Below are 24,549 nucleotides of genomic sequence, written 5' to 3'. Positions count from 1 at the left end.
GGGGGGGGGGGAGTTTTTACAGATCTGGATGAAAACATATAGACATTGCTTATGACTGAAAATACCATGACCAAAGTAAGTGACTTTTTTTTTTTTTTTTTTTTTTAAGTTGGTAAATGCCTGAGCACTGTTGAGGGCAAGACCTGAGGCAGCACCGTGCACCTGGTTTATATGTAATTAGCCAACCATTCCGTATTTTGGATCAGTTTCTGGAACTGAAATGAAAGTTGAAGTAATCTGCGGGTTATTCGAACCTCTTGCATAAATAAGTCCAGATAGATTTGTGCCAAAGTCTGATGATTATTGTGTTATTACTGCTCTCCTGAATGAGCGACTGCTTTTAACTCTGCTCTGCACAGTGCATTATCCTTTTTACCAAAGGCATATCTCATACAGGTGTTGTATATTGTTTTGCAAAGTTTATATGCAGAAAGCTGAGCAAAACCAGAACTCTGTAATCATACTCCTACTGGCTTTTTAGTTATACACAAAATAACATGGCTTTGTAATATACTAGGCCTTTTGTTTTACCTGAACGCCTTTATTGTTGAATCAGTTACAATCTGAATTAGGTCATAGGACTCTTCTTCTAACCTCTTGATTTCTAATCTGACCAACCATGACAGGATACAGAACATGAATAAAGATGTTTCACAATTCGTCTGTCTCATAAAGGGGCCGGCTGCTATCACAGACCTTTCATCTTCTAAGGGGAAAAGGGAATGGAGCCACTTGGATATGCAAGTGAAACGAAGCACCGGCATCTTGAGGTTTATGCCTACTTGGGCTGTTCACTCCAGTTATTTGCTATCCAAACAAAAGAGCAAACATATTATAACCTGGCTCAAAACCCTTGATACCTATTCATTTTATGCTTGGTGCATTTAAGCCCTATCTTGCTCTATTAAAAGGCAATAATGCACTTTCTTCCTTTTCTGTAACCTCATTATGTTGTTGCTAAATCTACTCAGTTGTACCAGTGCTGGTCTTCCGAGGCTGCTGTGAGAAAGCATATTCTGAAGTATTCTAGGAATGAGGCCTAGGAAACAGTCTACTTTGCTGAGGACATCCAGCCTTTCAGAGACCTTGTATGTTATTGGGTTTGGGGAAGAAAATAGAATATTTTGTTGGATTTCTAATGTTTTTTTCACAGATATGTTTATAACAACTTTGGAGATGTTCCAGGCTAGTCAGCAGCCTTCTGAAGCCTTTTAATTCCCATGTTCAATTAAGCACAAAAATATTTTGCTTTATTTGCACGCAAGTATTATTGATTAGTCAGGCACCAACTTAATTCTGTTAAAGTTTAAATTAGGAAACATCAGATATTCATGGAGATAAACTTTATAAAAGGTATTATATAAAGGTTTAGAAAGAAATCACTATTTAAAGCTATTTAATTTTCTTAACTCTGCTTTTAATGGCAGGTAGACCTTCTTGGCAAAGAAGTCCAATCTGTTTGTCTGAACTCTTCCTCACTTTAAAACTGTATTTCTCCCACATCTGTCAGGAAGGATCAAATGTATTGGCCATTATCTGCAAATTAGATGCTTAAAAGTTCTTAAACTACATCTCACTGGTAATTTGAGGAAAGTTTATAATTTTGTTTGTAATAGTGATTGTGAGACAGTCAAAGTTTTGTACAAAATAAACAGTATTCTGTAGCATGTTAAATTTGGTATGAGTCCTGCCTAACTGATGTGGTATTAAACTCAACATTTTGTATTTAACTGAAATACAATTTTTGTAGACACACACACAAAAAAAAAAATCCATTTTTTTTTGTTTCCATTTTGACACTCTTAAAAATCCATAAACTAAAATCTGTTTCAGTAAAATAATGTCCTTGTGGAGAAAATGAAATCTTGAAGCAGTTCTCAATCGGTTTTAAAGAAAGAATAGATTTGGGGACTGTATTAGATAAAAGGTGCGGATGTGAAAAAACTTGTTTTCAAAAGTTAGCTGAATCTTATTATTGATTCAAGAGTAGGTATTGTGGTTGTACTTATGTGGGAATACTAACAGTTTTGATGTGTATACATGGCAATCCATACCATAGAGGGGCCTAAAAGACTTCAAGTAAGAGCTATTGGCGCCTCCATATGGTTACTGTAACGTAAGCCTTAATTTTTTCCTAATTCTGTGAACATAAGGTATAACAGGACTGCTTAGATATTTCATGAGATAAGTCTTTATTTCATCCAAAAAACCATTTTCTAATCACGTTTCAGTACAATGACCCTTAAGTATTGGCATCTTACTGGCTGCTTCTAGAAATCTTGCAATTTGAGACAACTTTTCTACATTTTATAGAGCTGTACTCTCAAATCACAAATGGAAACATATTTATACTTGCTTTTTCAATTCTCTCCTCCTGTGAGTCAGTGACATGATTTTTATCAAGGTGAAGCTGTTTAGAGGAAAAGACCTCATTTTAATTGTACAGCTGGTCATTACAGGAGTTATCCTGATAGGCACCATGTGGGAGCAAGGCCAACGTCCTGCTATATTTAGGAGGAGAGGTTTGTGCAGCTTGCAAGCAATTCTTTAATTCGGGCTGTTGCATTTCCTGCTGCTTCCAGAAGGTCTTTGCTTCACTCGCCTGAGTACAAGAGGTATATAGTGAAAAAACCATAATTTCTCATTCTTCCTGAAGATGCCATAGTAGGTCTGTGCTTGGGTTTTTTTTGCTTGTTGTTTGGTATGGTTATGAGAATAAGGCCATGAACGTTTCAAAAAAGTTTGCGGTAAAAATTGAAGAAACAGAGAATCCTGTTTGCACACATAACTTAAATGGGAAGAATGTTTTCAATATTCTGTAAATCCTTTGGGTTTGTTGTACTATTGGTTGGCTTCCCTGGCACAAAGGGAAAATGCCTACATGAAGACGATGTCACTAGTGAGTAAAGAGAGTTCCATATTAATAGAGACATTGAATGCTAAGCCAAACATGTATATAAAACTTAAAAATAATAAGGCAGTTATTAATGAATTTTCAGTGGAGTCTTCTCAGGGGATCACATTTAACCCTAGCTGGGAGTTTTAGTAGTGACCTGGAGGTATATGTAAAATCATCCCTGCAGTATCCTGCAGAGGTCATCTCTTACTACATTGAGCGCTGGCCAATAAGCATAACAGTACAGATGTTGGAGACTTTTCCTGTGAAACAATGTCTCAGAAAGGGATTTTTATTTTTGCAAGGGGCAGCTATTTAGAAAAGACAGTCACTGTCCATGGAAGGCCTATAGCCAAACGGGCTAATGTGGCTTTTAAGCCTTTGTGTTTGTTGCTGTTACAGTGCTGTTGGAAAGTTGAGTGCTGCTCTATTGTGAAGTCAAGAAAAAGCAGCCGAAATATTGATGGGATTCCATTAAGCCTGCCTTATAGTGCTATACTGAAGTGGTTCTAAGTAGCTCGTTAAAAAAAATAAATTTAGAAAATTAAAATTATCAAAATCTATGGCTAAATAAGGTAGTATCTTTCTAGTTTTTAATCTAATGGATAATGTACTATGAAATAAGAAATTAGAAAGTTTGCACAAAATGTTGACGAAATTTACAAGATCTATGGGGAAAAATAGCATTAAAAAAAAAACCAAAACGGAATCCTGGTATAACAGTTTTTTAAAATAATCACTAATTTAACTAACCATATACTTTTCAAGTTCTCTTGTATGTGTGTTCTTTGGAGAACTTTCAAATAACCCTATCTGTTCCTTTCCCTTTCATTAGCAACGCTTCTGGATTAAAGGTGATTTCTCACATATCTTAAGAGGAAAAAAAAAAAAAGCTAGCATGAGTATAGGCATTTACCATTTCCTTAATTGTTTATGTTCCTCTTTCCACAATATTTACAACTGCAAAATGTTGAAGTAAAATCATGGCATTTAATGGAAGCAATCTTCAAAGACATGATTGATGAGGTCATTAAACCTCATATTATTTCATAAACACTTTCATAAATCAATGTTATTTGTGTAGTGGGATGAAATTGAAAAATACCATCACAATGATTTACTATCATTCAGTGTGTATTTCTTGGCTAGCCTAGGAGTTAGACTCATCCAAGCAGCTACATATGAAACATTTAGTAGGAGTAATGTTGGACTCGTTCTGCGGTTGGACTTGATCTTAAAGGTCCTTTCCAGTTTAAATGATTCTCTCTTGACCTGTTCACTTCATAATGGAAAAGTTGGTTAAGGTAATCTAAAAAATAGCATTGGAACACTGAAATTCATAAGATTTCATGATGTATTGATAGTACTGAAGAGAAATATGGTTCATTCTTGAAGGCTGTTTTCTCCCATGTTTTGTATGTGTCTTTTTTTTTTTTCCTCTCAAGAAAAGGATTGGTTAACTTTCTCCAGTTTTGATGAGGCTTTTTAAGTGTGTTGTTTAATGCAATAAGAATACTGATGCTGTTTTGGTTTTTTTCTTTGTTTGTTTTTCTCTGTAAGAATGTAAAACCAAATCAGAGGTTATCCAGTTTGAGTCTACCTTTTATATAAAAGAAGAAAGTATGGGTACATTCCTGACTTACTCAGTTACTTGCTCAGGGTCTAATATGTGAAACTGAATACCCTTTGTATTTCTTGAGGTATTACGAGTAGATAAGACAACCTCTATTGTTACTGAAATAATGCATTATTTCTTCATTAATTTCATCTTTGGGTTATGCTTTCTCAGAATTTAATAGCGTGATTATCCTACATTAAGTTTTCTTTTGTAGATTGCAGCTGCCAATCACAGTAAGCTTATTCTTTAGCAATAAGAACCTGTTCTATCCATTGAGTATAGAGAACTAAATGCTTTTCAAAATTGAGCTATTTTATACTTGATAATACTGTAGAAATATGTTTTCACATTGAACTTAAATGTCATGAAAACCGTTGCAAGCTTTTCTTCATATTTTATGTGATTAAAGATTCTAATTATGATGATGCTGTTGACAGAAATATTTGAGATTTATCAGGTTCTCAGTCTGTTTAATGTGTTTTATGAAAGACATTTCATTTTAATTAGTGGTGTACGGTATGTGAAGCTAAAGGCTTTACAGAAGTTTTCTTACAATTAAGAAGGTATTTTTATCAAGCAGACTTGTGATGACATGAGTAGTTGGCAAGATCTTGATATTGATTGTGGATATTATTATATAGCATACCGGCTATAAAGCTGATGATATTGATTTGATTTCTAGAGGAGCTACTCCTTTTTTTTACACTGAGGTTTGTGCTGGATTAAATGGACAGTAGTTACTGGGCTGTTCTCTTTGAAATTAACACTGGTCCGCTGTGTTAGGAGTGTTTCCAGCACTGGATTAACACTGATATGGACTAGCTGTCAAACATTCCTCATCTAAAGTAGGAACAAAAGAAATGCATTTTTTTTCCCCCTTAGTAGTAAAGCAGTGATTGGCTGTACCTATATTTCACAGAATGAGACAGAGGAGAATTTTTATTTATGTTTCTAATGGCCAAAACCTGGATTAGAATCTTTCTAGATTGGCATAATTTTAAGCATGCATTGAATTGTGCATACTGATTTAACAATCTGAAAAGCTCATAATACTTGAGCTCCATCTTTCCAGCCTGCTTTGCCAGGAAGCTAGGAGAAGATGTAGTACAGCTGGCTATTCTGGCTTTGAGCCATGTAGGGATTTGCCTACATAACAGGAATTCCCTGCTTCCCCTCAGAAAGAACACTTTCCAAGGCAGAAGTGCTAAAAAAAAGGCAGGATCTCATAAAACCATAAACTTTAACCACCTTTTTTTCCAACGTGAGAAAATTCTATACTCATGCTGTACTCATTTCCATACTCATACTAAGTGTCAGAGGATTATTTTGTAGGCAAAGAACCAATAAGTGCAGTTCAAATAGAAAAACAAGTGTATTATTTTTTGCTAAGTGTAAACACGTCTTTTATTGCAGATCTGAATATCCCTGAACAAACAAGGTCTGTGTAACAAAATTCTATTTGGAAAGGTACAGATTCTAGAAAACACCCCTATGGAGAAGAGAGGAAGGAATAAAAATAATTTTAGTAAATCAATGTCGTGACCCAGTTGATGATGTCAACTGCAAGCTGTTTGTGTGCCAGAGCTGGGTAAGCATTGGCATGCAACAGCAAATGCCACCAAAACTCTCAGGTCACAGAACTGGACTCTGACACGTTAGCAGAGAATGAATTAACTTGTTAAATTTGATTCATGAAGGTAGAACATACTACTAGCATAACAGCAAATGTGCTCTGAGGTTGCTTTGCTGTGACTCACTTTCTGCAAGCAGAAGCATCATGGTATTAAGGAATCTGTTTGAACTGACACAGAGGAATATACAGTGAGAGAGAGAAAAAGGGAGTAATCATCTTTTAAAATGAGGCAGTGCCTCATAAGAATTATACTCTTTTTTTTTTTATATATATATGTATCACTTCAATTGTTGTTAAAATCGAATGACAGCATTTGTTATTTGCATTACCATAAATTTCTTTGGTAATAAAGTGATTCATCTTGTTATACACAGTGACTCCAACATAGATGCAAGAAACACTCTTTTTTGGTAACATTAATAATTATGTGGGAGGCTCCATAATTACTGACAGCGTATCACTGCTTAAGGAATTGATCGTTAAAGCCATCCAGAATGATTAGGAAATAAATCTATTTATATATTATTCGATATTACCTGTTGCTCTGTTCAACTGCTGTGGACTTTGGTGTAATAAAAGCATCTGTTTAGGAAGAGCTACAAAGAATACTTCTGAGAAACCTTGCAGGTAGCCCAACAGACACGTTAGGTAGCCTTGCTCTGCGCCGAACACAGCACCGTCTGTGCTACAGCCCAGTGGCACTGTGTGCTTCGCTGGCCCAGAGCATCCATTTCAGAATCGTTAAGAAAGCAGAGTCCTTACTGCTCATACCTGTTTGAAGAGCTGTGACCCCTTCTGAGGCAGCAGAAGCTTGCCTCTGTCTACCTTAATCTCCTCTGAAATTAATACTTGTCTGACCAAGAACAGTTATGCTGTGCTGCAGATCTGGAAGAACTGCTCTCAACGGACTCATGAAGTTTTGCATTTCTTGACGGAGCAAGGCTTATGCTGAAGCAAAGCATGTTCTGTGAGCTTGGGGAAGTTTTTAAATGAAAGGCCTTTTTAAACCTTAGCTATTATAGTTAGAGATGAGGGGTATCCTGCTAATCAAAGGACCTTTCTTGTGGATGTTGAGATTTAGATGAGAAAGATTTGCTGAGTGTGACATCCTTCTCCGCGTGGCACAGATTTTAATGGGGGAAATTCCTTCGAAGTTCGTGGCACTGCAAGCGGCAGAAATGTTTAGATTACTTTCTAGCACAGAGAGAGGTAATACGTATCACTAAGAGACTAAGATTTATAAGAACATGATGTAGAGTAAATTGTGCTGTCACGCAGAGAAATAGTGTAGTAAAACAGACTCTCTGCGCTAATATTCTGAGGATCTTTGACACTGTGTACAGCAATCCCAGAAGATCTGCTGATCCTGTACAGACGGGAGGCTTTAGCGCAAATGCCATGTATTTAATTTTCTTTGGCACTGAAAGTATAGATATGTTGTGGATTTTTTTCCCTCTGGTTTGGTACAGGCGTATATTAATGTGTATTGGTAAACTTTGTTTGTGTGAAGATCCTTGTTCATAAAGATTTCCCAGATATTTTGGGGACTATGTTTTTTTTTTCTTCTGTGATGTGTTTCTCTATAGTTGTCTTTGTCAGAACAGGCAGCACTCTCAGAGATCATGTTGTATTATTCTTGGTGGAACAACTTGATGCATTAAGACAGGAGCAAAAATTGCTGGCATTAACTTCTGAGTGTATCTACTGAGTCTGGCTAGGATGAAGTTAGCTTTCTTCATAGCAGCCTGTACGGTGCTGTGTTTTGGATCTGTGACTAAAACAGTATTGCTAACACCTCAGTGTTTTGGTTATTGCTGAGCGGGGTTTGTGCAGCATCGTGGCTGCCTCTTTTTCCCTGTCTGCTCCGTAGAGAGCAGGCTGGAGGTGGGCAAGAGGCTGGGAGGGGACACAGCCAGGACAGCTGACCCCAGCTGACCAGAGGAACATCCCATGCCGCAGACCATCACACTCTGCAATAAAATCTGACTGGTAGGGAGGTAGTCATTGCTTGAAGACCGGCTGGGCATCAGGCTGCTTGTGGGAGGTAGTGTCTGAGTTCCACTGCGTCGTTTTGTTTTAGTTGTTCTGTTTTTTCCTTCACTTACTAAACTATCTGTATCAGCTGAAGAGCTTTTCTCACTCTTGCTCTTCCCATTCTCTCTCCCCAGCTCGCTGCCAGGGGGTCAGTGAGTGGCTGTATGGTGCTTAGAAAATACAGCCGATCTCTTGTTGGTGGACAGGCAGTATAAGCAGTTATGGCATTGTTTGGTCTGTCATCAACAAGGAGATAAACTAGAGACCATGCTGATTATAAAAAATTTTGAGATACGTGTTGGAATATTAAGATGGGAGAAACTCAGAAATGGGAATGAATTTTGCATCATTTTCAAAATGATGCACTGAAAAGAGGGATCCCCAAATCACTTTTTTTTTACTTTTTTTTTTTTTTTTCATTTAAATTAACAATCTGATTTTTTCAGACATTTTCACTGCTACCACACAGTTGACTGGTGCATCTGTCTGTATGTAGGCACCTGAACCTAAAGTCAGCAAACTCAAGACTGGCATGGGTCCCAGAAGAGCTAGGAACAGCTAATGGATTCATTAGAACTCACAGCTGCATTTCGAAGGAGAAGGTGTTCATGAATCCTTCAGAAAGCTTGTGAACGTGTTTTGCTTGTATTCAATTTTTTTGTTTGCTTGAGGGGGTTTATTCATTTTTAACACGGAATTAAAATTTTGTTTAGCAGTCATAATGTGGATGAGACTAGGTGCTGTTGTTTGCCTCCCAATGGCTGTATGACATATGTACCCAGGATCATCAGATTGAGAATTCTGTGAAATTGAATTGTGGGATGTTGATGGAAGCGTAGGTGAAGAATTCCTGGATTTTGTTCCCAACTCTGTATTCTTCTTTGAACTTTAAATAATTTAAACATTTTTATTTAGTTGCAGAGTTGCTGATTAAGTCCATGAATCGCCTTGAGTTTTCATAATTAGCTGTCTGTCTTTATGTAATGTGACAGAGCTTATGTTCTTTATACTTTGTCTTTTTCAGGTATGAATACAAGCAAGAGTGAGACAGTGAAAGATCATCCATTAAAACCCTCTAGAAGATCTATGCCATGCCTAGCCCAGAGCCAAACACATCCTCAGAGTCTGAGCAAGCATTCATCCTTCCTGCAGCCAAATCGTGTGCAGCCACAGCCCCAGCCTCAACCTCTAAGTGCAGGGACATCCACAGCTACAGTGGATGTAGTGTCAGAACGAGGTAGGACATTTTTCTCTTTCAGGAGCTTGTTCCAACACTGGGAAAGGAAGGGATCTATGGGAACATCATTTGAGGTCCTGTTGTGTCTTTAAAGATAATTATTTTAGCATCTTTCATTAAATTATACGGGCATCTGGTAAGCTTTGATTTGTTTAGATATTTTTGCGCAAAACATCTAGAACAATCATGGTACCAAGTTCTTGAGTGAATCACTATAATGTTTGAAGTGAGGCTTAAACTATTGTTTTGTTTTTTTCTGAGTTAAATGATTATTAAGACAAGGTGCTCCTCTATGCTGGAGAAGAGCATTAAAGGTTCCTGTAATCTGTCCTAGGAGAGATAAAAAATAAATATTAGGCTTTCGGCAAGAAATGTCTTTAAATAAGAACATGTAGAAGCAGATGCATGCATTCATTCATAAATAGCAAAATCAGGGAAGAGTGGTATGGAGAGAATGAGAGAAAAGAGAGAAAATCCCAATGATTTTAGCTTGTGTTGGAAAAAGGAACTACTTTTAATTTCTGTTTAAACAGATAAACATGCCTTAACAGAGAGACTAACATAGTTGGAAATCCCAGTCACTCTGTGTGTCACCTGTTGCCAACAATTGCCATACACGATTGCCAACTGTGTGTGAACCTTTATAGAATAAATTAACTTCGCTGGCTTCTGCTGCTAAATTTTCACAGGTCTTTCCTTAATGTTGATAGGCTCTCTAGTAAATATTTTCACCGAGTTAAACTTCTCTCACGAATAGAGTGAAAGTTTTGATTAAAGTGATCTTGGGGTTTATCTTCCACCAATGAAAAGTGCTTATCAGAACTGCAGCCTAGAATTTTTCATTTGAGTCACTGACAGCTTTAAAAAGTGTATCTTTTGCTGACAAAATGCATATGAATGCTGATAGGAATATTTCATTTATTCCAGCTAAAGTGATGGAGACTTTGGAAAACAACTTGCTTAAGCTGTCTAATACAGAATACAGTGATCCATTTTTAGGTAAGTTTGTGTCTGAACTGGACTAATTATGAATTAATGATTCTTCATTTACAGCTGTAGTATTTAAGTGTGGAAAGGGCATACTTACCCTGAAACTCCAAGTTCTTTGAAAGAGGAGACTAAATGTGACTAGAGAAATAAGTGCTGCCATAAATTTCCTGATACTTTCTCACCTTCTAAACGGTAAATAAGGACTGAAGGCAGAAATGTATTTTTTTCATATATCCATTGTAACCTTTTCCCATAATATTCTTTCATAATACAATCACTTGAAAACATGTATTTGAAATTCCTTTGAAATAGTTACTATTATTCAGTGCTTATTCCTGTATAGTCATGTTATTCAGTATTGTCACAGCTGCAGTTATATTGCTTGATTTTTGCTTTAGATCGTCACAGATATTTTCTTCAGATATTCATGTATAAAAAGTGTTAAAGTCTGGAGGGGAAGTAACACAAAAATATAGCTGTAATTGGGGCATATTTGTACCTCGGTCAATGCCATTTTGATACTTCAATTGTCTTCCTACTTAAGAAAGTAGGAAAGAAGTTCTTTGTAGGAAAGGAGGTTTTTTTTTAATAATCCCATCCTTGCATCTGAAAATGAGTATGTATATACACACACGAGTAGTAATTTGCACGTTTCAAAATAATTAATTTTGAAATTCCCTGGCCGTGTATTACCCATCTGAAGTACACACAGATAGCGCTGCACCTTGCACAAATACAGTGAAGCATCTTTTTGCTCACAGTAAGTGTAGCATCAAGCTAGAAATTGTATCCTAATGCTGAAAGAAAGAGATCTGCTTTCAGAAAGCTATTTCTGCTAACCTCTCACATGTTTTAGCATTGATTTTTCTTGGTGCCCAAAATATATAAGAGGCTCTTCAAGGTCTCCTAAAGAGGTAGCTACTGGAAATGTGAATGAAATTGATACTTTCTCCAAAATAAAAACGTTCCAAAATCATGACACAGAACAAAAATTGTCATGAAGTATAAGAACATCATGTGTGTCAGTAAGGTTCCAGTTGAAGCTACTGCACTGTTTTAGCGTAATTGGTTTCTTTGGGTAGGAAAGCCCAGGTAGTAGATGATTTCAGTTATAATTTGCTTCAATTTATTTTTTTTTAATACCCTGTTCTATTTTTTACTAACTGCTTACACATACACATGCTGATATTACTCCATATTTATGTATGGCAGCAGAAATTATTCATCATAGTAAGTGATGTGCTGTTTTTCATTCATAACACCTCTTTTTAACCTGAAAAGAAACATTTAGGGCTCAGTGGTTGATAGGTTGAGTCTCATCAGCTCAAAATTATATTAAACTTTGGTGTGGATGTTTCTCCTCTTCTAACTACAGCTATGCTCTTTGAAGAGAGAGAAAAAGTATTTAAATAGTAGCCCTTTGCTAACTTGATTCATTAATTTGCCCATGTTAATTGAGTCGATCCAAAATTAGATCAGTGAAATCTGTGAAGTCATTCTGTATTTACAGAAGTGTTATTGGTTAAGATGTTCAGCTACAAGCAAGAAATGCAGCCGTATTTATAAATAAATCCCTGAAGTCAGTAGTTAGATAAAAATCAGCATTATCAGTGAGATTCATGAAGTGAAATCAGGGACAGTTAAAGGTGCATTTAAAAAAATGTCCTTTCTGTAAGCCTTGAAAATACAGTTCATTTGCACCTGAGTATCGTCTTTATGTGTGTAAGAATTTGTCTCCAAGAAGAAAATTTTTTATTTTATCCTGAATTTGCGTGGGGGAGGTGGGAAAGGGGGGGAAAAAAAAAAAAAAAAAGGAATATTGCTGCTTGACTTTTTATCACCAAAGAGATGAAAATGATGCGGCAGCGTTGCATGCTTTAGTCGGTATTCTGCCACTTTGACGGAGGTTGCAAAATAGGCTGATTAATGGGTATCATCTTCTTAGTGAACCTATTCAAACTGCTCTCTGGAGAACATGAAAGATTGCTGAATTAAGTGAATGTGGTGAATTTTTAATTAGGCGGTATCATGGAACTGTACGTAAAATAGGCCAAATGACTTTCTCCTCTTCCAGAATTGTGTCCATAGACAAAATATCTTCTTGTGAGAAGGGGATTAATGGCATCAGATAAAAGACTTCAGTGGAAAGGTTCTCATTTATTTCAGACTCTGGGTTCGGCCATAGATCTGTTGGACTTGTTTAGTAAGTGACATCACAGACAAACAGGATCGTGGACAATGATGGGTTTACATTCTTTTTCATCTGTCAGTTTTGGGCGGCAAGTAGTATTTTTAGTTTGAGGGATCAGTAAATTCAAGCAGAGTAATAGGCACTGAGCTTCGGTAACGTGTAAGGTGAGCGATGAGGTTTCGGATGCGCTGGAATGCTCAGTGCTTAGCTGGGGCTTTGTGGAAATTCCCGCCCAGTGAAGATTATGATCAGGCCCTTCAGATCTTACCTAGGTGGAAATTACCTATTGTTTGGATCTGGACAATGAATTTTTCAAATCATAGTTGTAGAATTTGGTGTTAATCCAGAGCAGAATCACGTTATTGCTTCTGATTCCTGGAAGAAGCATTTTCTTTTCCTACACATTTGCATTACAGAAGAGTATACAGTTCTGGTTTAAGTGACCTGTGTCACTTGTGACTTGAGTTCACAAAAGATAAAACTAAGATCAGAGCTCCCAGTTCATCTAAGAACATTAATCCCTTTATCTCCACTGCAGCCTCTTTTAAGATTTCCACTCATCACATGTGTGAGATTGCTGCTTTTTGGGTGTTCAGAAAATGACTTTTTACCCAAGAACTTCTCCAAGAGACCAATATGCCTGCTAACTAATAGAATGTAGTTAGTGAAAAACTGATTACAATGAATTTATTCTCAACAAGAAGACACACTGATTTTTGTCAACTCGTTTACCTTCAAGTAGCTAGTCAGATCCTATAACCACACACATGGGGGAATTTTCGTTATAAGCTTTTTGAAAAGAACATACCAATTAGTCAAGACTGCTTCAGAAATGTTTTCGCATGGTTAGAAGAGGGTAGGTTTTCTTGCCACAGCAGAGACCACCACAGAATAACTGGTACCCTGCTGCTGCAACTGCGCGTCAGGGAACCGGGAGACTGAGCTTCCAGTTACTGAATTGTAGAGGAAACTCCAACTTCGTAACGTTGAGTTACAGGCTGTTGTGAGGTAATACTTGAAATTTTTGTTTTATGTGGAAATGTGAAGACTTCAGAGCAAAGGTAATGGAAGTATTTACTGGGTAGGTATATAATCTTTGATGCCAGACACAGGAGAGATCCTCATGTGAGATGGCAGAGATGGTCAGGCTAAGCCTCGCTGTGGTATTCTAGGTGACAAGAGCAGTATACCTGTGATACAGGACTTAGCTGGACTGCTCTCTTCATGTTGCTACAATAGTCAGAAATACTGAAAAGGTGTAGATTTACTAACCAGGAAAAATCTTTTCCGTATTTTTTTTAGAATTGGGTGTCAGGATCTTATCAAGAAAATACATATGTTTTGTTTGTAGGTACATGTAAATTTGTGTTATACAAGACTCTGGACTTTGAAGTCTGAACTCATTGCTGTAACAATATAATTCCAGTGTCATCCTTTTTTAATACATTTGAAAGTCACACCAATGACGCTCAGACACTTGACAGTCATACTCAACATCATACTTTTTTTTTTATTTTCCAAAGTCTTCTGTCTGTGGATAGTTGCTTAAAAAATGTAGTATATATTTATATTCCATTCTGTTTTTACTGTGCTTTGTTTTTCTTCTGAAAGACATGCTCAGTAATTACTTTGATTGTGCCAGCTGGACTTAAATTACATAGCTTTAACTTCAATTACTGTATTTCAGGATTTACTGCAGCTACCGATAATAGCTTGTGGCTCTAGTTGGAGCTGGAAAAAGTAAGTGGGGCATAGTTAGTTCCTAGTAGCTATATAGTAACTACATACAGAAAATCACATTAATAAAAATTTCTTTTGCTCTAGAACTTTTTTTTTTTAAGTTTTAAAAACATAACAGATTTGCAGACACATTAAGGTTAACTAATGAGTGAGTTAATCCAGGAGCTGCTCCACTGGTGTGGGAGTATATCTGTGCACATGTATGTATAAAGAAACAGTAAATGGTAAATTAAAGAAAAAGAAAAGCTTTTTTTTTTTTTTTTAAAAGACCATCATATACATAAAGGGAACTAACCTTGTCTTTGAATGATCTCAAATTTGGCTGACTATCTTTTCTAGAAGAAATCTGAATGTAAACAATGTTAATGAAGGCTCTTTGCACTAGAATTCCATCACCATGAACAACAGAAAAATCCTCTTGAGTAATCTCTGTTAAAATTATAGGAGGTGGTTACTCCATACTTTTTTGGAGTTTAGAGTGTGCTTTAGAAAACAGTTGACTAAGTTTTAAGAGAATTTAGCAGTTTGCTATTGTCAAACTGAAAATGTAATACTCTTCATTTAAGGTGAAAGGACTTTACATGATTTGTTTTACTTCATTTCAGTACTAACTCCTTTTTTCTAAGAAGAATAACTTTTTCCTTGCCATAACTGAGATAAATGCTCTCTTCTAATACGTGATACTGGTGAAAAATAATTGCGTAAGGTGCAAAGGCTCACAAAACCAGTAAATAATATTCCACTGAATGGTCTGATCTTTTCTCAAATTGTCCTTTGGGTTTAGCAAAAGGAATAGGACAGCAGCAGTATTTGGACTGATGTTTTTCCGTTTGCTGGGTCCCTTTCAGTTGTTAAAATTACTGTCATTAGTGTTGCCAGGTTTGACTATTTTTTTTGTGCTTTCAAACATTGTAAACCAGATTTTCAAAAGGGATTTCTTATTACAATATAGATTAATGTCTTTAAAAATCCAGCTTATGACATGCACAGCTAAGGTGTCAAGATTTTCAGGAGTTAGGCCATATTGTGAATCCAGTTAGACTAGGAGAAAGACTTGTGAATCTGAGAGTCTGCTTGTTAACTTAAAAATCCAGTTTGGTCATTTCAACACAAATAAGCATTGTAAGTATCTTTTCTGCAGATCCTACCTTCAGAAATGGTAGAGGATCATCAGAGGATCTGCTTTCCAATGTTAGGCTGAAATATTTCAAATAAGATGTAAAAAATGAGTAATGAATAATATAAACAATAGAAATTGGCATTCAGGATTTACATGTAATGAGTATCTACTTTTATTTGGCAAATAAAACAACCCTAATTAATATATTATTTTTTCAATTTTTTTTTTTTCCTGAATTAGGTTAATGATGAGGGATCTATGCGTAGTAACTCATCTTCCTTAGCATGACATGAAATCCTTCCTAGAGAGGGACTTGATCATAAATGGTGGAATTAATAATTTTTCCGTAATAGTTAACTTGTGTTCTGAATGTATCCTGATTTCAACTACTACAAAGCTTATATATAAGAAACTCCTTTACTGATGCGCCGTGGTGCAGTGTAGCGAACTGAGAAATGAAGACCTGAACCAAAATTAACAATCCAACAAAGTATTGCAATAACTGCATGATAAAACCTTCTTTTTAGTGCTCTATTATAGAAGTGCCTGTATGTGAATTTTGTTTAAGTGATGTTATGATAAACCAAAATGGACAGAATAACCTGTGCAATACATACAATGTTTACAAGAAAGGAGGGAGTGAATGATCATGACTCAAGAAAACCAGGTCCAGCTTCTACTTCAACAGAAACATGATGTTTCCATTGTGACTTTTAGAATAACTTTTTCAGAAGTTTGTGGTCCTTAAGTAATGTCTGCATAGGTAAGGGCTGTCACATCTATTCTGTGCTGTGAGATGGTGCAAAAGCTGCATTAGGACAGTTTTTCCTATACGGGGGTGTGTGAGGGGTTTGTCCAGCTCCCATACTAGAGCTGGCTCATTCCTGGAGAGCGGGCAGCGTGCGTGAAGAAGCTGTGTGATCTGTTATGAGCATAGCTCTTGCTGAAACATAAGAAGGATTAGTCTTTGAAGGTTCAAAATACTGAAGTACCGTAGGCATTTAATCTGACTGTACCAATTCTGCCCACAATCTTAACTCCACCAAACACCAAAAATACCTGCCTGCCTCTTTTTTTAAAAATAGAGAAATATTCTGTGTAATGTTTACCACTGTCTGAAAGCTCATGAGGAATTGTACATTAAGAAAAGCCTGCGCTTTTTAGTTTTCGATATCTAAATACACATACACAGGTAGATGAAAAATCTTCTATGTTACATATATAATACAATATGCCAGGTTGCACAGTAGAAGAAAATAAGAATACCTAGATCCATCACAATGCCACTTATCCAGGTGTCTAGTAATACTCTTCTCCAGGTTATTTGTTGTTTCTAGGACTGAAATTAGGACAAAAAGGGATTAATTTCTTGACCAATAATCTCATTCTTACTAAAGCTTTTCATGTATAAAGGCTTAAAGGATTGAGTCAAGTCATCATTCAAAGTTTCTGAAACAAAAAGTATTATATTTAGGAATATTTTTATATTAATTGTTCTTTCCGTAACTATGCCACATTTCAGGTGAAAAACATTTGCTATCCTATACTACAGTTATCTCAAATATATTGGTGGATTGCATGTTACAGAAAAACTGGGACAAGTGCTTTTTATCCTCTGTCATAAAATTAAAATGCATTCTTAGCCCTGCAGGAAAATATGATAGAAAGAAAGGTAGCCAAGCAGTTAAGGCAACTCAAAAATGAAGAGGCAGTCCAAAGCACGGCAGTAGTCTAGCTACTAAGAAAATTTAACTCTGTTCCACCTGAAACCAGAACAAGTGTAGACCTACAAATCAATGTCTAAACTAAATGCTGCTTCATTGCTAGGTAAAAGACTTCCAGAAATGAATAAACATCTCTCCAACATTTTATCCTGTAAGTGCCCTTGGGGCAAATTTTACCGTCATGCGTCAAGCATAGCCAAACTATATTTCAAGAAGCATAGATAGGTTTTTGTGATGTATGAAGCCTGAAGTTACTTATAATGCCTCAGTATTACAAGATAGCAAAACAAACCAACTGCTGGGATGAAGATATCTGTTATCTGCTCGATTAGAGCTTGAATCTTTTTTAAATCACTTTATACACTTGGCTGTGTATCCAAGGTGACAGTACACATCCCTTACTTAGATGTTCTGGTATGGTAACAGTTATATGGGTGCATCTGCTTTACATATGTACCTGATTATAGAAGTCTTTGACTTACTGAATTGACTAGTGAAATTTACAGTGACTTCGTGGAAATACGATTTGGTCTCTGCCTCTAGATTTAGAAGCTGTCAGTCACCCTTTCCTCTGATTTAATATCTTCATCTTTATTTAAAATTCTGCATTTTTATTTCTATCTTATTTTTGCAGCATTAGGGAAAACGAAACATTTTAATACAGAAACCTTCCTTTTCTGACTTGAAGTCATAATAGCACATTAATTTTCCTTTCTGTAACAGGTCACTTGGGGCTTACGAATATGTGTATATAACTAATGATTTTTTTAAAATAAAACTTTTTATGTGACAACACTTTAAAAATCTCTCAACTACCACATAAGTTTTAATTAGCATAATTGTATAAGTCAAATAGATCAGCAAGATACTGTTACCGGCTATGCTAATTCTAAAAAAAATGCATTATATTTGCTTTGTATTGTTGTTCAGTCAGTTCTGCATGGACATAGTTTTTAAATATAATTGAAGGATTAATATTTAAATCTTTCTCCTGAAACAGGTACTCTGAAAACTCACGTAAAGAAGCTGTGTAAAGGGTCATGCACTTTCTGGCAGCATTACCAATCATATTTTACCTGAACAGCTGTACTGCGTGTGCAAGGCAAGATTTTGGTAGTGGGGAGACTACAGGGGTACTTTAATGTAGGAGAGCTGTTTTTAGCCAAGAGTTTCCCCAACAGGGAAGAAATTCTTTTATGGCTTGGTTTGGGTTTTTTATTTGATCTTGCAGTAAAGGAGAAGTGGAAAAATGGTTCATAAACAATTATTACACTGCTTGCCAACTTTGCCATGTTTTTACATTGACCAAAGGTTTTTTTTAGGTATTTCTGAAAATTACTCTTCACTCTAGTACCTTACTGCAGTGTAGGTTAAGTAAAAGCTAAATACACATCTACTCAACTGATGTATTTCAACATATAAACATTGATTGTTGACCATTGTAGAGCAGTATTTTAGTGATTCGACTTACACAGCTGAGAATCTGATCAACTTTTTTTAGCTCTGAAAAGAAGAAAAGTGAAAACTAAAAATGTTTCATAAAAAAATAATGAGCACTTGGAACTCCACTGATGTTTACACATGGGACACTCCTGGCTCCTGTCTTTCAGATGTGCCCAGCAAAGCACAGGTGGGATGACATTTCTTATCTGCAGAAGCCATCTTTCTGTTAATTGGTGTAAAAGCCTGAGCTTCTAGAGCAATATGAAGCGGATTTATTTTCTTTTTTTCCTATGGCTTCTTGCCTACACCCTCCCCCTCCCAAAGTCAAGCAGGCTAGTTGTGATGGTTGGCATTAGAGCCCATCCAAGAACTACAAGAGCAGGGACAGCTGGCAGTGGTCCTCAACAATAACAACCAAGTGAGTTGTCATAGGCCAGGGAAGGCAAGATGGGAAGTAAAAAATGAAGTAAACAGTAGCTTTCCCACAGCACAGAGGGAAAGAGCTTGTGGCAGCCAAGCATTTCTCGTGACGTCTTGTGGAGCTGTAGCCAAATAAAGACTCCATGTTTGAATTTAAAGATTGATGCTTATAATGCAAGTCAAATGGAAAGACTGTTAGTCCATATCATTGCTTTTGGGGTACGTTACATTAACAATACCCTTGGGCAGTACAACTCTATCCATGACATGCAGGAATGCTCTCTTGGTTTGGCTTGTGGCAATCCCAAACGGCAGTTCAAATGCAAACTCAAATAATAGAGGTTGTGGAGGAAAATATGGCAGAAAATAGTGTTACTTTATGGACAAACAGTATGTAAAAATGTCACGAAAGTTTAGAAACTGCAGTTGTTCATGAAAGACTTTAAATTATCGTGTATTGTAGTATGCACTGGTGACACTAGGAACAATTAAGCTCAATTTAGGTTGTGTAAGTTTATCTTTAAGGGAATGTAATTTTGCCTTGGTGGGTGGTAGAATTACAGAAGAGAGACTTTCTTGTTTAATAAAGAGCACCTGGTCAAAGAAAAATACAAAACCACAGTCAATGCCATTAGTGGCAAAGTTTTATTTCTGTTATCTTCTCTCAACATCTTTTTCTAAACCCAACATATTTCATTCTCTGTTCTTTAAAATTTTTAAAACTAATCAAAAGAAATTTACAAAGAGCTCAACTTAAACAAAGTGAGCCTCCCAAAATACACACAGGGTAAAATTGTTCTTTCTAACCAGTTCTGGTATAGAAATATGATGCAATTCATTTAACTTTTGGGTATAGTTTACTGATTTTAATTCTAAATTTATTTGCTTTTATGGGGGTTTTTGTCACTAACACTTTTTGAGTACATTTCCGACAAGATAGCAGGTATCTCTAAGTAGAAGGTTATTTTTTATTTTTACAGAAAATACATGCTACAACTTAAAAGCTATGTCCTTGAAAATAGAAAAGTATTTATCAGGTAAAAGTATGTTGCACCCTAAGGGAAAACTTCTTTCATAACTTTATATTGTTTAAATAAAACATTATGTACTTTTCCAAAGGGTTTTTTTGAGTATTAGGTGTGCTCAGAATGTCTAATCCTCTAAAACTTCTCTTGTGAAAATAGACTTTTTAATATAAGTCGTCTGTCTTTCAGCTTAAATGGCCTATCTAGATGCAAGAGTTTAGGTTTCGTAGGCCTGTCTCTTCCTTTTACTGGTTTCCATTACATGGTTTAATACAGCTAAGAGCTCATCACATCTGGGTATGAGTCAAAGTTGTTTAAGTATCCTGTTTCCTACTTGGTATACCTCCTACGTGAAACCTTCTTCTACATTCTAAATTACTACATTCATTTTTGATGACCAGAGAGGAACATGTATATTAGTTTGAAACACTGTTTAAAATAAACCAAATCTCTTCAGTTTGGAGCTCTGACAATTAAAACAGGCTATTTCCCTTCACAGTTTTACTGAGGTTAATATCAATATCAGAAATTACTGAGGGCTCGTTTCATGTAATCATTACGTAAGTAGTTAAATTGCAGAAAAAACATCTCTTGGTAAATGTTCCAGTTTAATATTCCATTTCAGAAATGTTTAGGCTACATGAGATAATTGTGGGTTTGGTTTTTTTTCTGTAGTACTTATTGTGGAGAATTTAACTGAACAACTTGATGAAAAATACTTTGTTGTTGCAGATGATCTCTTATGAATATAAAATTCAGGAAATTCAAGATTGTGGTTCCCACAGCAACCATGACTTGTTTCTTGGCTTCTATTTAGGGTTTAGAATTACTGGGCTAAACGTTGCTCCCAGTTCCCCTGACTTTTCCCATGTTGATGTGGAAGCTGAGATGAGAACTTGGCTCGGGATTTGTGGGTAACTTTTTTGTCTGAGTATGTTTCTATTTCCAATTTGTCCAAGATATGGTTGTGTGGGAATAATTACTCCATCTTTTTATTCTTTAAAATATTTTTTCAAGACTAACCATTTTCAACATTCATTAAAACTTACATAGTTCAATGTTGTACAGACATTATCCCTCGTTTTACTTCTGCTGGGTATATATGGTAAGTATTGTGATTATTTTTTAATGAAGCATGTGCAATGAAATCAAATGTCTGGGAAAACGTCTCCTTTGTGATCGAGGATGTAGAGTGACTCAGAGACCTGAGTCCTTCTAACTTGCCCATAGTGATGATGCAGGAGGAAATTTAATCTGTCAGAGTGGGTTGTAGTAAGCTTTGAGGAAGGTCCTCAATCACCTGCAGTTATGTTAGGATACTCAGCTAAGTTTTTAGAAAAACTTTTGTTCAGCAATTAAAAACAAAATGAAAAGGAAAACACTTTCTTCATGGTGTCAACTATCTTCTACCACCATCAGGTATAGCTCTTAAAATGTGGTCTGAAGTGGTCACTGCAATACATTAATATGCAAATTTTCAAATACTATATCTAATGATGAGCAGCATGTGTGTAGTGGAATCGGACATTTGGAATGTTGTGAGCTTTTTTGAATTGAATATAATAAAATATAATTTTAAAAAATGTTCCTATAGGCCTTTTATTAAAAATAGAAGTCCCTTCTAGTTTAAGACAAACATCATAACATTTCAGGTAAAAAATTTTTGCAGGAAAGGATAGAGTGTAAGTTGTTAAAAAGTGGATACTTAAGAGGAATATTCAACTGTGGCTGTAACAATACTGTTAGCTTCTCTTTGCTGTAACCTAAAATAAGCCCACTGTTTTCTTCTGTTTTTCCTTCAGACATAGGAAAGGAGAAAGACACATATACAGATGATTCAGAACATGGAAATTATGATGCTCGTACAGATCAGTCATTGCTCATTCAAAACAAGCTTACCAGACAGAAAACAGAACCTCGGAATAAATCATCTTTAAAGGTAACAGACACAAAATTTTATTAAACTGTATTGTGTGTCAGAATGTGCGTAAGTATTTTTAAAATATAATTTTTAAGGGATTAGATAAATTGCAGCTTAAATAGGCATCTCATAGTAAGAAATTTAGGTGGCTCCCATATTGTAGTTTGACCTATAGAATCAGTGAATGGAATTCTCTGTACCAAAAGCAACCAAAATTATATAGAATCAAGGATTCCAATGATTTGTATCGACTCATCTATGAGGGAGTAGCTTTCTTTCAATAATTTTACACTGCACGCAATTTACAACATAAGATTCCCGGCATGGATTGGAATTTGTGTCAGCTGTGAGGGCTCGAGAAATTATGAGAATTTAGAAGAACGAAGTTCGTGCCACATATGATTAGTTGAGAGTGATCTAAAGTGTAGGATTTTCCTTCTAAGCAAAATCCAAGTGGTAGCTAGGCACATTGAATGAAAGACAAAATTCACTGCTGTACGGGAGAGTGTAGGAGTATTTCCAGGAACCTCAACTAAAGCACTAGAAAGCCATCTCACCAGATAAAACAGACATGTTATCTTGCTTAGTAATTACCTAATCACAGTATTCATCACAATGCGTTTTCTACAGCAGTTCATCCACTGTAATGCCAAAGAATAATGACAGATTTTCAGTTCAAAATATGAGTATTTTTTGTTCTCACTTTGGACTGGGAAACCCTTAATTCTCCTTTTCGTTAAGTATAATTGCTTGTAAATGTATGACAAATGACCTAACCTCAAGAAATTCTGAATAATTTTCTTCTTCAAGCAGTAGCAGCAGTGTATTCTGCAGCACATTTTTTTTACCAGCAATTCTCTGATTTTTTTTTTTTTTTTTGGCATAGAAAGGCATGAATAATCCCATGCTACAAATCTAGAAGTGCTTCAATTGCTTTAAGGTTCTGTGTATACTTTTCAGCAGGCCATTATACAGATCTGTCATCCATCATGCCTATGGCACTTGGTGATTTTAGCATTGAATACGTGTTTCAGAAGAGTCCTGTCACTGTGGTAAAGCTTGTTCTCTCAGTCACACTGCTCTTCATTACCACATTAATTCATTACCACAGGACTCTGGAGCACAGGCAGCAGGGTGATGTGATCTCTGAGACTTCGTTTCATGGGATCTTTTTAGAGGAAAACTTCAAGAATAATAGCTATCTAATAACTTTTAGGTAGGTTTACAGGTAATTGTATTCACAGATCGGTAATCTGTGACATGAAAATGAAATGTAGATAATGATACAGAAGGATTATACTGTAATCTAAGATGTTGCCATGAGAACTTCTTGCGTTCACAGGTTTTTAGGATGTTTCTGCAAGGCTAGCTGAATTAAGACAGAAATAATAATGGATGTTCTTGTTTGATTTTGGTGACAGACAAAACCCTTTATGTTAAATGTGGCCTAAAAGACAGAAAAAATAATGCGGAACGTGCAGAATTTAGACTATGTTATAGAGCACTAAATATTAATAATAACGGTTAAGGCCACTACCAAAAATATCTAGTAACAGATAATGTTTATCTAGTAACAGCATTTCATTGTGCTAAAGCAAATTTTTTTTTTTTTTTTTTGTATTTTCATATAAATATAAAATCATCACTAGCTGTGTTTTCTCCAAGCCCTGCATTCAGGACTCATAGGCAGGCAGTAAGCTGACTTTCTTTAAGAGTTTAAAAAGCAGCCTTGTGTTTTTATTAAGTTTAAACAAAAATGCACTTTTTATGTCTCAATCTTCATACGTCCTGACCTACTGAACAAAGTGCTTCAGAGTTCAAAAACAGTCTTCTGCAGCTACATCTGGCTTTTAGCCTTAACAACTCCTTTTATCACAACAACTACTTTGGAAACTTCCTTCTGCTTGTGTACTGCTTTTGCAAATGAGGCAAGCAAGCAGGATTCTCCTCCTGTTTACTGTTTTGCCTGTGTCCACAGGAAAAAAGCAGAGAGGATTTAGATTAGTTTTAAATTAGAAAAGAAGGTTACTGTTTTGCCTTTGGATTATTGTACAAGTCTTCGTGGCAATTAGTGGAAAATTTCTAGGGGAGACTTCTTCCCAAAACGGATATAAAACTAGCAGAAGGAGGCTTCTCTCTTTGAGACTGTTGAAAGCAGAGATGACTGCAGCTATACAGCTGGTAAGTACTCTTAGATATTTGGGAAAGGAACAGATCTGTCATGATAAAAAGAGTCTGACCAGAAAATGAAAATGAGAAACACTTCATTGGCGAAGTGTACAAGGATAAAAGCGTATTGTTCTCTGCTTGTTATTGATTCCTAATTTAGGCTTGCTTTGGAAGGGTTGTTTTACACTTGAGAGACTCAGGGGAAAAATTGCTAAAAATGTTATTTTCAGTTAATGCTTAACATTATTTGTCTTAGTGATGAGCCACTTGAATACTTCAGCAAAAACAAACTTGTCTTGGTGACATGATGAAAGCCAACACACATTTTTTTCAGGAATTGTGTAGTGTTTCAGATCACATACATGAAGCGTCACTTTTCATAAATCTC

General features: G+C 36.0%; 1 protein-coding gene across 1 annotated transcript in view; it reads left to right on the top strand.

Moving 5' to 3' along the window:
- Nucleotides 1–24,549, top strand: part of ANO3 (anoctamin 3) — a 188,739-nt gene that overhangs the window by 98,052 nt on the left and 66,138 nt on the right. The window contains exons 2-4 of the mRNA XM_026850685.1: nt 9,206–9,418; nt 10,346–10,417; nt 21,874–22,010. Coding sequence (XP_026706486.1) covers nt 9,206–9,418; nt 10,346–10,417; nt 21,874–22,010 — 422 coding nt within the window. The remainder of the gene's footprint in view (nt 1–9,205; nt 9,419–10,345; nt 10,418–21,873; nt 22,011–24,549) is intronic.

This window comes from Athene cunicularia (genome assembly GCF_003259725.1).
Source record: "Athene cunicularia isolate RWA chromosome 5 unlocalized genomic scaffold, athCun1 chr5_part3, whole genome shotgun sequence".
NCBI lineage: Eukaryota > Metazoa > Chordata > Aves > Strigiformes > Strigidae > Athene > Athene cunicularia.
This window is presented reverse-complemented; position numbering and strand designations above follow the sequence as displayed.